General features: G+C 34.9%; 1 protein-coding gene across 2 annotated transcripts in view; it reads right to left on the bottom strand.

Annotated features, from left to right (window-relative positions):
- LOC150101803 (uncharacterized) overlaps nt 1-12,715 on the bottom strand; it is a 113,042-nt gene that overhangs the window by 20,370 nt on the left and 79,957 nt on the right. For both annotated transcript variants that reach the window (XM_090400334.1, XM_090400332.1), the window contains exons 5-6: nt 11,023-11,177; nt 10,440-10,583 (exon numbers count right to left, since the gene is read on the bottom strand). In XM_090400334.1, coding sequence (XP_090256460.1) covers nt 10,440-10,583; nt 11,023-11,177 — 299 coding nt within the window. The remainder of the gene's footprint in view (nt 1-10,439; nt 10,584-11,022; nt 11,178-12,715) is intronic.

The raw sequence follows: 12,715 nt of genomic DNA, 5'->3' as shown, positions 1-12,715 counted from the left end.
GTAAATACACAGACTAATAGACAAAACAACTAACAAAGGTGACAGCCACTATATAGTTATAGACGAAACTGATGTTTTTTTTTTTTTAAATATTTCTAATCGTTCCGAATGTTCTGCGTGTTTACGCATTCACGTGAACGTGTTTGACTAGTGAATAATATTTAGATGTTTAAGCTCAAATGCTATTTCCATAGCAACGGTGTAATAGCTCCGATTTATCCCATAAAACTTGATGTCTCATTTGCGAAGCATCTTGTGGGTCAGCTGAAGAGATCACGTGTGATGACAAAGCTGCGGCTTCCTTTCTATGGTATTCAATATCTCGAATGTGTTATTCAATACATTGCTCAACTGATTTTTCTACCATAGTAAGATGACCGGCAATCACACCATAAACGATAAACACCGGGATACTGAAGCCCCAGGTTTTTCGATCGGAGTAGTGATCTCATCTTGATAAATCAAATACTACTTTGATTTTATATTTCTTAACTATTTTTGCTAGTTTTAGAGAAATACAGCTAATACATGGGGGCATGATGAATCCTCTGTTTTCTTCCTCATTATAAATTTTTCTTGCGAAATATAGGTACTTTTAATTTACCCGTTTCCTTAGTTAGTGAAAGGTCCAGAAATGGGAGTGAACCATCAGATTCTAATTCATAGGTTAATTTTATGTTAGGGTGTTTACGATTCAGGTACTCATGAAACGTAGAAGTGAAGGGTAGTTCGTGGTTCCAGACTAAGAATATATCATGAACGTACCGTTTCAATAATTTTGGCTTATGATGGTATTCTTCTAGAACTTTGTTTTCGAATGTTTCCACATAAAGATTTGCTAAAACTGACAGAAGAGGACTGTCCATGGCTAGTAGTAGGGGGGTCACTTCTGACAAGATCAAGATCAAGATAAGATAAGGAATCGTGACGTGATTGGTTGATGACGTCATTGTGTGCATGGGTTCATGGGTGTGTAAGGTTTGGAATTTCCGTGTGGGCAAGTGTGTCACTGGCTTTTGTTGTTGTGTTTTGGTTCGCGTATGGGATTATGGGTGATGGTAGAGATAAGGATTCGTGTTGTGATTGGTGGTGCAGTTCTGACAAGATGAAGATCAAGATAAGATAAGGAATGGTGAGGTGGGTGTGTGTTGTTTTCAGATGTAGATAAGTGACGTCATTTTTTATTTGTAAATAAATGTCGTCATTTGTTATTTGTAAATAAGTGACGTTGTTGTTTTGAATGGAAAGGATGATATTAGTGGATAAGAAATCGTGTCGTGATTGGTGGGACACTTCTGACAAGATCAAGATCAAGATAAGATAAGGAATCGTGACGTGAATGTTTGTTATGAGATGTAGATAAGTGACGTCATTTGTTAGTTGTAAATAAGTGACGTTATTGTTTTGAATGGAAAGGGAAATATATTAGTGTATAAGTAATCGTGTTGTCATTGGTGGACACTTCTGACCAGATCAAGATCAAGATAAGATAAGGAATCGTGACGCGAATGTTTGTTGTTATTGAGTTTGGAATGATAATTTAATTTAACTATATTCTATGTCACTCAAACATACAGTTTTTTTTTCTTCTATAGATGGTTGTACTAATTTTCCAATACATTTTGGGCATTTCTTTCCTGTTAAAGTGTGGGAATTCTTAGAGAAAGTCGTGATGGCTCTCGTGTTTCGAGTTTTTCTGAATAATTAATTATATACTTAAAAAACCTGTCCTTAAACACACATACACACACACACACACACACACACATATACATATTAGATATAAAAAATCGCTAATGTATCCATGTTGATACTCTAATATATACCCTATGATTATTCTTATGGAAAAAAAAAAAAAAACTATTCAGTATTAGAATTACGCTTACCCAAAACATACGAGCAGTTGTTATGTTTAAGTTAAATGTGACACACATCTGTCATTGTCGTCTGTGGAAATTCTTAGAGTATGTCGTGATGGCGGGTGTGATTAGATTTTTATGAATAATTAATTATATACTGGTGTCACTCAAACATACGGTTTTTTTTTATTTTTTTTATTTTTTTAATTTTATATAGATGGTTGTACTAATTTTCCAATACATTTGGGGTATTTGTTTCCTGTTAAAGGGTGGGAATTCTTAGAGTAAGTCGTGATGGCTCTCGTGTTTCGAGCTTTTCTGAATAATTAATTATATACTTAAAGTACCTGTCCTTAAACACACACACACACACACACACACACACACACACTAGACATAAAAATTGCTGTGTTCATGTTGATACTCTAATATATACCCTATGATTATTCTTATGGGAAAAAAAAAAACTATTCAGTATTAGAATTACGCTTACCAAACAACATGCGATCAGTTATGTTTAAGTTAAAAATGTACTTACAGCTTTCCAGATGACTCTTCGAAATTCGATTATTCCAAAATAGTTCAATTTTATATCCACAACACAACACAAACACAAAAACCACAAAGAATGAAATTTCTGTAAATACTGTAACCTGAACTAGTTACTTCGTCCTTTAGATTACGGAGCGTAGATGGTGAGGTTTCGTCATTGCAATATCCCCCAGCGAGCGCTTTTCTTCAAAGGGGATGACATGAGTCACAACCGTAAATTATGAATTTATTTTCCAATTTAGATTACTATCCGAATGGTTCGTTCTCTGTTTAATTCCTTCCCACAGTTGCTCATGCTATGTTTCCTAAGCATGGTAGGAAAGTCTATGCGCCTTTTTGTTTAGGGTAAGTGTAATTTCCTGTTTCGAATTCCGAGTGCTGTTAAGGTATGGAATTCTGACAAGTGAAATTATTATTTTTTTTTTTCAAATTGAATGGCTATTTTCTGTATTTTAAAATTCAGTTAACTACATATTATAACCAGAATAACTGAGTAAAATAAATAAATTGTGTGTGAATTACTTTCCCACACTGTTAATTTTCATTAAGCTAGTTTGTAGATAACTGAGTGACTCATTTCCGGTCAGTCAGTCATCGTTCTTTTCATAGCCGTATATAGCGCTTACTTCAAAGGTAAAATATTTCCAGGGTAGTGTATTAGTCAAGCTTTCATGTGAGTAATGTTTACAATAGTGTTAGGTAGCAAAGATTTGTAAATGGCCTCATGTGATCTTTGAGACCTAACTTGTTCGCATCACTTCCTATCCTACACATATTGCACTCAAGCTTAATGTTGTGACTAAGAGTTTTCGAGGTGTTACTCTACTGATGGGTAGCAAAGGTTCGTAATTTGACCTTGTCTGATCGATGAGAACTAAATTATTCATTGTCACATGTTGTGATTATTGGTTTTCCATTGGTTCTGATTTTTCCCACACTGTTAGTTTTCATTCATTAACTTTGTTTCTAGATAACGAACAAATAAGACTTTTACTTCAATGAATCAAAAAAAAAAATTCTCTGGTTACTTTGTGGCATGAAATTTCACAAGGAAAAAAAAAAAAAAAAAAAAAAAATGTTATCTTCTTTCTTAAATTTGTATAACACATCTACGACACCCAATTTGTTCATTTAATTTACACATTTTATTGAATGAAATATTATTTACAAATTGTATTTACTGAATCTAACAATACAGAAAATAAATAAATTGAAAAATACATCAAAGGTTCTTCCATGGTTGTGGAATTACCATCGTATGGTTTTGACAATGTGATTCTCATCTGAAAGTTAATTTTCATTTGGTGGTTGTTTGTTGGGAATTTATTACTGTAGTAGTAAAATTAAGGGTTGCATATTTATATTTTCGAATCCAATACGTATACTTCAGAGAATTATTAAAAGCACAGAATCTTTCGTTATGTTTCCAAAAGCATTTAAAAGTACACATTATGTTTTCACGTTTTGGGCATCCAATTTCATTTAAATCAAGAACAGGCCTCCCTATTAACTTCGTTAATGTTTTTGATTTTTCTCTTCCTTTGGCAAGTAATATATGATATTTGCATGTTGATTCTATCATCCAATCTCTTAGTTTGTCCAAAGCTAGTGAACCAATTTCCCACTTCAGCTGATGGTTATATTTTATTAACCAAGAATTCTGTTTTTTAACTCTTTCAGGTAATTCTTTCCAACTACAAGGTGATTTTGTCACTGCATATCTTACACTAAAACCATCAGAAATACAAATTTCTTTAGGAAATAAATTTGAACTGCTATTCAACAAAAATTGTACATCAATTATCCCAATGATAAGTGAAAATTCGTATTTTTCACCCACTGTCGATTTTTCATAATCGTTTTCCTTCATTCTTCTTCTTCGATTACTTCATATGGCACCACAAATAAATAGTTATTTATTATTATTTCACTGATTATTAGCTCTGATCGTATACTTTATGGTAACTTTCGTTTACAAAATTCTAAACAATTAGAACTTTTCACAAAGAAACTTTCAATGAATTTGTGGCTCACCCATTATTTTTGCATTACCAAACACAAATCACAAAACAGCAGCTGCAGTGGATGAACGATTACCTTAAGTCCAAACTCACTCGACTCTCTGGTATTTCCTTATAGTACTGTTTACACTTACCATCCCCTACCCTGACCGTTCCTTCAAAAATGAACCTTTGCGCAGATGACTCAACGACATGTTTTCACATGCTGTTGGATATACTGTTGGTGTGTTTTTATCTTACTTTGTGTAGGGAAAGGTAAAATTTTGTATATGTGTTATCTGTAGAGTACTAACATTTTCTCTATGCCAAACTTTAAAGAAGTGTTAAAGTCACGTTTTGTTGGTTTAATTAGATGCTTCTCTCTTTCTCTCTCTGTAAAATAACCAAATTCTAACAGTTCGGATTTTCGATTATGTGAACGATTTGTTTTCAGATAACTCAAATAATGTCAATAGATAGCATTAGACAATTTCTAAAATAATCAATACATGGATTTTCGTTTTCAACACTTTTTTTTTTTCCTGTCCTGGCATTAATTTCACAGTTGTGATTTTTTAAAATAATTAAACAGAATTGCATTAAGATATAAAGTTGTGGATTTAAATATCAAGATCTAATCAGAATAACTGAGTAAAAATTCACTGTGGAAAAACACAACAAAAACACATCTTTGTTCATTTAAGTTTACAAATGCACATTTTATTTTGCTGAAATACTATTTACAAGTATATTCACTGAGAAAAATTCGAAACATGTAATTACCTAAAATATTTCACAATATTTAGTTAGACTCTTAACATTTTCCAAAGAGTTCAATGAATAAAATTTTTGTTACTCACTGTTTCTTGGTTACATTACATCAAAATAGCTGGTCACGCAAAAGAATTTTTAAATCAGATACCATGGTAACCACACTTCCATACGTTTGATATTGTGTCAGTCTGGAAATGACACCATGCCTCGCTAAACATTCTGTGTATTCTTTTGTCAGCAAATATACACAAACAGTTTTTGTAAAATGTTCGTAAATGTCCCAAAATAAAGAATCTTTATCGAATTGGATAAAATCTTGAAAATCTAATTTTACCATTGATGAATTTAAATGTTGAGCGATAATTTTTCCCATTAATCTGACAGATGGTAATTCAGTTTCCAAAAATAGTAAATGATTATCAATGTCGTACATTTTTGTTGAAAATCTCTCAGCTTCTTCACAACTAATAGAAAAAACCTTACTTCCATCAGCTCCTGTATCATCAAGTATTAGTTCCCCATCTTGGCATTTCAGAATATAACAATCACCGAGGTCCATTTCGTAGTCAACTCTTCTTTGCAAGTAGCCGAGGATATCAGACCACTTCCTGCATAATTTTTCCCAAGTGGTCTGGGATAAATACATCACAATGTACGTGTCTTCTAAAATAATAATCGGTTTCCATCCTTTTAGAGCTAGGTGAAGAGTTTTGTCTCGTGCTATTTTCCTGAAGAAAGAAAATTTCAATGACTTTTGTGGCTCACCATTATTTTACTTTACTTTACTTTCCTGGATACCAATCACCACAACACAATACGATAACTTCACAGGATGAACGAATTGTCGTAACTGCAAAGACACTTGACTCGTTTATTTTTCCTTATAGTACTGTTTACCTGACCCTTAACCCTGACCGTTCCTTCCAAAATGAAACTTTTGCGCAGATGATTCACGGACATGTTTCTACATGGTGTTGGATAAACCATGACGACAATGACGGATGTGTGTCACCCTGGGAAAATTCCAAGATATCTTATCTCAAAAACATCACCCACAATTCCATAGCCAAACAAAACGACAACAATGTCGTTATGTGTTTGGATATTTCTGGGGAACATATGTCTCTCATACTGTGATATCACAGAGGGTGACAGATGTCTTCCCTGCAAAGCTCCCCCAACCTAACCCCATCACCCTAGTCTCACACCATCCCCTCTCCTCCAGAAGATGTCTGCTCAGCCTAGTGGAGATGAGTGAGCTCATCGTTTGCGGATATCTTTTAGTGATGTCACCTCCAATTGATACTGATAACTTTTTTGGGACAAAAAAAAAATTAAAAAACTGGTTTTTTATGATAACTTTTTAGGAAAAAAACGCGTTTTTTTCCTAAAAGACAATGACGGATGTGTGTCACCCAGGGTGACACACATCCGTCATTGTCTTACTCTAAGAATTCCCACCCTTTAACAGGAAACAAATACCCCAAATGTATTGGAAAATTAGTACAACCATCTATATAAAATAAAAAAAAAATAAAAAAATAAAAAAAACGTATGTTTGAGTGACACCAGTATATAATTAATTATTCATAAAAATCTAATCACACACGCCATCACGACATACTCTAAGAATTTCCACAGACGACAATGACAGATGTGTGTCACATTTAACTTAAACATAACAACTGCTCGTATGTTTTGGGTAAGCGTAATTCTAATACTGAATAGTTTTTTTTTTTTTTCCATAAGAATAATCATAGGGTATATATTAGAGTATCAACATGGATACATTAGCGATTTTTTATATCTAATGTGTATATGTGTGTGTGTGTGTATGTGTGTTTAAGGACAGGTTTTTTAAGTATATAATTAATTATTCAGAAAAACTCGAAACACGAGAGCCATCACGACTTTCTCTAAGAATTCCCACACTTTAACAGGAAAGAAATGCCCAAAATGTATTGGAAAATTAGTACAACCATCTATAGAAGAAAAAAAAACTGTATGTTTGAGTGACATAGAATATAGTTAAATTAAATTATCATTCCAAACTCAATAACAACAAACATTCGCGTCACGATTCCTTATCTTATCTTGATCTTGATCTGGTCAGAAGTGTCCACCAATGACAACACGATTACTTATACACTAATATATTTCCCTTTCCATTCAAAACAATAACGTCACTTATTTACAACTAACAAATGACGTCACTTATCTACATCTCATAACAAACATTCACGTCACGATTCCTTATCTTATCTTGATCTTGATCTTGTCAGAAGTGTCCCACCAATCACGACACGATTTCTTATCCACTAATATCATCCTTTCCATTCAAAACAACAACGTCACTTATTTACAAATAACAAATGACGACATTTATTTACAAATAAAAAATGACGACATTTATTTACAAATAAAAAATGACGTCACTTATCCACATCTGAAAACAACACACACCCACCTCACCATTCCTTATCTTATCTTGATCTTCATCTTGTCAGAACTGCACCACCAATCACAACACGAATCCTTATCTCTACCATCACCCATAATCCCATACGCGAACCAAAACACAACAACAGAAGCCAGTGACACACTTGCCCACACGGAAATTCCAAACCTTACACACCCATGAACCCATGCACACAATGACGTCATCAACCAATCACGTCACGATTCCTTATCTTATCTTGATCTTGATCTTGTCAGAAGTGACCCCCCTACTACTATGGCTAGATCAGAGTTCTCTTTGTATATTGTATATCTTGTAGCAGTGCAAGTAGATCATCAGAAGAAACATTGGTAAACAGGGTGGTCTGAAAAGTTCTCACCTCGACCATAGATGGGAACACTATCGGCACAATCTTTTTTTCTAAGTTGGTACATCTGTCATAAGCATTCATGTGAAATTGCAAGTCATTTCTATCAAGTAGTTTGTTTTATACAGCTGTCTGAAACAAACGTGTTGTCTGTATCCCTTGAAATGGATAAAATTAAGTATCGTGCAGTTATAAAATTCTTTGTAAAAGAAGGTTTAACGCCAAAAGAAATTCATTCGAAGTACATAAAAGTTCATGGGCACTGTTTTCCTTCGTTTTCGAAGGAGAATAGGGCCCACGAACTTTCAATTAAAAAATGGGCTTCCGAGTTTAAACGTGGCCGTAACAGCCTTGAAGATGATCCACGTGAAGGACTTCCAAAAAGTGTAACAACACCAGAAATCATTGATCAAATGCACGATATTGTATTGGATGAAAGGCGAGTCAAAATGCATGAAATTGCTGAGACTATAGCTTTGAGCAAGATGGGTGCCGCGCTTGCTCACAGCGGATCAAAAACGAACTTGCATGAAAATCTCTGAACAGTGCTTGGAGCGTTTTAACAAGAATAAAACTGATTTTGTGCGTCGATTTATTACAATGAATGAGACTTGGATTCACCATTACATACCAGAATCCAAACAGCAGTCAAAACAGTAGACAGAAGCCGGTTGTTCAGAGCCAAAGTAGACAAAGTCGGTTCCATTAACAGGAAAGGTCATGGCATCGGTGTTTTGGAATGCTAAAGGCATTTGGTTTATTAATTATCTTGAAAAGGGTAAAACGATAACCCCGGAAATATTATTCCGATCTTTTAACCAGACTAGACAAAAAACTTCGTGAGAAAAGACCCGGTTTGCAGAAGAAAAAAAGCATCTTTCATCAGGACAATGCAGCTGCCCACAAAGGTGTTTTGGCAATGGGAAAATTAAGGGATTTTCATATATCATAGTGTAGAGCACTGTGATATGTTGGAACATCCATCCTGTTCCCCCCAGATTTTGCTCCGTCTGACTTCTATCTCTTCCCAAAACTAAAACTCTTCCTCGCTGGTCAGCGTTTTTCTTCGAATCGAGAGGTCGATTGATTGCAGCTTTTTAGGGGTATTTTGCAGATCTTACTGAGAAACCCCACAGGGACGGGATAATAGCGCTGGAGCATCGTAGAATAAATGTGTTAGTCTTAATGGAGATTATGTGAAAAATAAAAATAATTTTGAAATTATAAATTCGTTTTTTCATTGTTAGGTCGAGAAAACCTTTCAGACCACCCTCGTATGAGGAAGGGATGAGTGAAATAACAGAGGCCTGAGGAATAACCGAAGACACACACACACACACACACACACACACACACACACACACACACACACACACACACACACACACACACACACACACACACACACACACACACACACACACACACACACACACACACACACACACACACACACACACACACACACACACAGAGAGATAGAGAACACTCTCCACACGCAATGAATGACCAAAGAGAAAACTGTGAATCTAGTTATTACAAAGGATGTAAAACAGACCATAAGATGACAGTGTGCTGACAGGCCCGCGATGTAAAACTCCATCAGATACCTTGGAAATGTGCAGTGAACAGCATAGGTCCCTCCATACCCTTCTTTGGCACCTGCCGAGAGGTAGATTATGCATGCTGATGTGCTATGGATATTGACTAGTGGACTCCATACTGCTGGTCGCCGATTAGCTGACAGTTCTCCAATTGTTGAAGCTGACAGTTAATTATATTCTGTTATTTTTATTGCGTTGTCTATTAGACATCGCCGAGTTACGTGCATCTAAAGCAACGTTGATTTTGAGTTGAAAAATGATCGGAAACTTAGTTTAGAGGTCATAAATTATCGGAATCTTTAGTAGGAAGGTGCAATATAAGGGAACTAAGATTGAAGCCGATCTGAAGGTTTCGCATCACCATTGGTATTTCTCCCTGCAGAATACTGCTTAAGGGATAGAGAAAAATTCAAGAGTATGGTCAGCCTATTCATGCACGATCATAAGATTGGATTTCAGGGGACTTGGTGAGGTGTTGTAGAACAGAGTGCCTTCATTCGATGAGTCCTTGGACTCCATGGAGGTGTCACGTAATAATAATAATAATAAATAGAGACATTTCGATCATCTGATCTGCACCAATAAAAAGTATAGAAAGTATTTTTAAGCTTTGAAATGTCTTATACTGGCTAAATATATAACAGCAGTAATATTGTTCTCCTTTTTGGACTAATCTTGGGGAGGATAATTGCCTAATTCAACTCATTGTATCCGTTTGCAACACCACAAAAACAAATGTAAGATGCACTTGATAAGGTCATATCAATTCAATGAAATCATTCCAATGGTAGATTAAAGTTAGTTAATCGTGAAATATCAACTTACAAGACTACTGAGCTCCATCATTTCAAGAAAAACTTTATTTCTGCCTAATTTGCAGGCCAAGGTGAGAGGCGTTAGTCCGGCTTTATTTGGAATATTATCTCTAGCAGGACACGTAGGATGCCGTAGAGCATAGCCGTACATTGTCTGGTAAACAAAGTAATACATATATCAAGTATTTATAGATTTGTTTACGTAAAGGGAAATACAAATAACAATCTAGGTATAGGAGCATACTCGTTTTTAGTTTTAATTATTTTCGATTGTTCCTATTTAGTTTATTTTAAGAGTTTAGTTTCATAAAATTGTATTAATTTCTTTTTGTTTTATTCCAGAAATCTTGACAGAATCGTTTCATGTTTTGAAATTGAATATTTAAAGCATATCATATTCAAAGAAAAAAATCTATATACCGAGGGGATAACTGCGTCATCTTGTAGAAAATATTTTTACTGTCACAAAAATCTTATTAAGATGTTTTATGTAATTATTATGGAATTCAATAACATGTAGATTTCAGATATTCAAATTGCAAAATAGGAAAGATTTATAATCACTCGTCACATAAACTTCAAATGTTATTTACCAGTTTGTTTCGAATGACTACCATGTGCAGAATCATATTACCAAACGAATCTTGCATGTTGGGATCAGCTCCTTTCCTCAGCAAAAGATTGTAAGATGTTTCATCTTCACAGCTTGCCGCCCATGCTAGCGGATATTCGCCCAAGTAACAGAGACCTGATGGGGAAAAAAAAAAATTGGAAAGTAGATTTTTTTTTTCTTGAGTAGGCGGGGTTCCACGCTTGTATACATGCATGCATTTTGAATTCATATTTAAGATTGTAATTAGATCAGATATTAAAATTATAAATAAGATTATAAAATTGGTTTATTTTGCATTTTTATTGTTTACGAAGTGCATTTCAATGAATAAATTATAATTGCTGTCGTCTTTCGTTTCGAGTTGTGAAATATCTGAAGTACTTATTAATTTAACTCGTAATTTAACTCATAATGTAGAACAGTAATACAGCTCCTAGGAGCTGGATTTCACATTATGGGGAAATATCAAGAATAGTGATCGGATCTTGCTCCACCTTTACCATGAGTTGCCTCAGTGTTGCATTCCCTAAAGGGAACTTTATATATTTACTATATTCGGCACGAAACTCTTTGAGTTTCTTATTGGGCTATGAAACAATATGGGATATAATATCCTTTAACTTAAATCTGAAGTACTGATTGTGGAAAGAGTCTTATTCGAGAAAAAAAACCCTTAAAATTAAAAATTAACTATTTCCATCCAATGACATTTCCACTCTAAAGTAGTTAAAAGAAGCAAAATAAATCTCATTAGCAAATTGATTTAACAGTATACTTCAACTTCAACGGTACTATTGCAAAGAATGAAGCTTACCGCTTTTTATATTCCCAGTGGTCTGAATGGAAAGATGCGTTGTTCAGAGTGATTTGTGAGCATTAAGCTCGACCTGTGGGGGCTGAGAGATTTAAATATAGTCTTTGGATAGTAAAATTGCTTTCGGTGTTTTATGCTTGTAGAGGACATATTCATTGTAGTCTGCAGCTTGTTTTGATCAGTTGATTTGGGTACGTGACCGCATTTGAAAAGAACGTTACTGCTAAGAGAGTGAAGAAAAGAATAGATATGTGGAATATTGGCATCGCGGTGAATCTGATTATTTCTGACGAACCACGGAGCATCTAGTATCATCCGCAAGCACTTGTTTTGCACTCGTTGTAATCTTAGCATTTTGAATTTGGAAGTATGGCTCCAAGCTGTCGAGGCATAGGTAATTATGGACCGAATCACCATCTGATCCGAATTTGCTGCGTCGATTAATCATGGGATAGAGTTGATCGATAGCTTTGGATACTTTCGCACAGATGAGCCTGATATGACTATTGAAACGCACTCTTTAATCTAATTGTATCCCGAGATATTGAGTTTCTGTTTGCCATGGGATTTTAGAATTAAATAGTTGAATATCCCCCTTTGGAAGATGCTAGCCTTCTGGTGAAGAGTATAGCTGCACGTTTTTTGAGGGTTTACTTGCAGTCTCCAATCTGAGAGCCATTTTTCTAATTTCTAGCATAGCGATACTGTCTTGAAATTTCTTGGTTACAAGGTAAGGACGGAGAGATCTTGTGAATACTGCCGTATCGTCTGCGTATAAAGCCGTGATGGACGTCATAAGGGTTCTGTGGGATATTTGCCATGTAGATTAAGAACAAAAGTAGGACCAATAAGGAACCTC

Source organism: Typopeltis vanoorti, chromosome 11 (genome assembly GCF_054136105.1).
Source record: "Typopeltis vanoorti isolate ZY-2024b chromosome 11, IOZ_Tvanoo_1.0, whole genome shotgun sequence".
NCBI lineage: Eukaryota > Metazoa > Arthropoda > Arachnida > Uropygi > Thelyphonidae > Typopeltis > Typopeltis vanoorti.
This window is presented reverse-complemented; position numbering and strand designations above follow the sequence as displayed.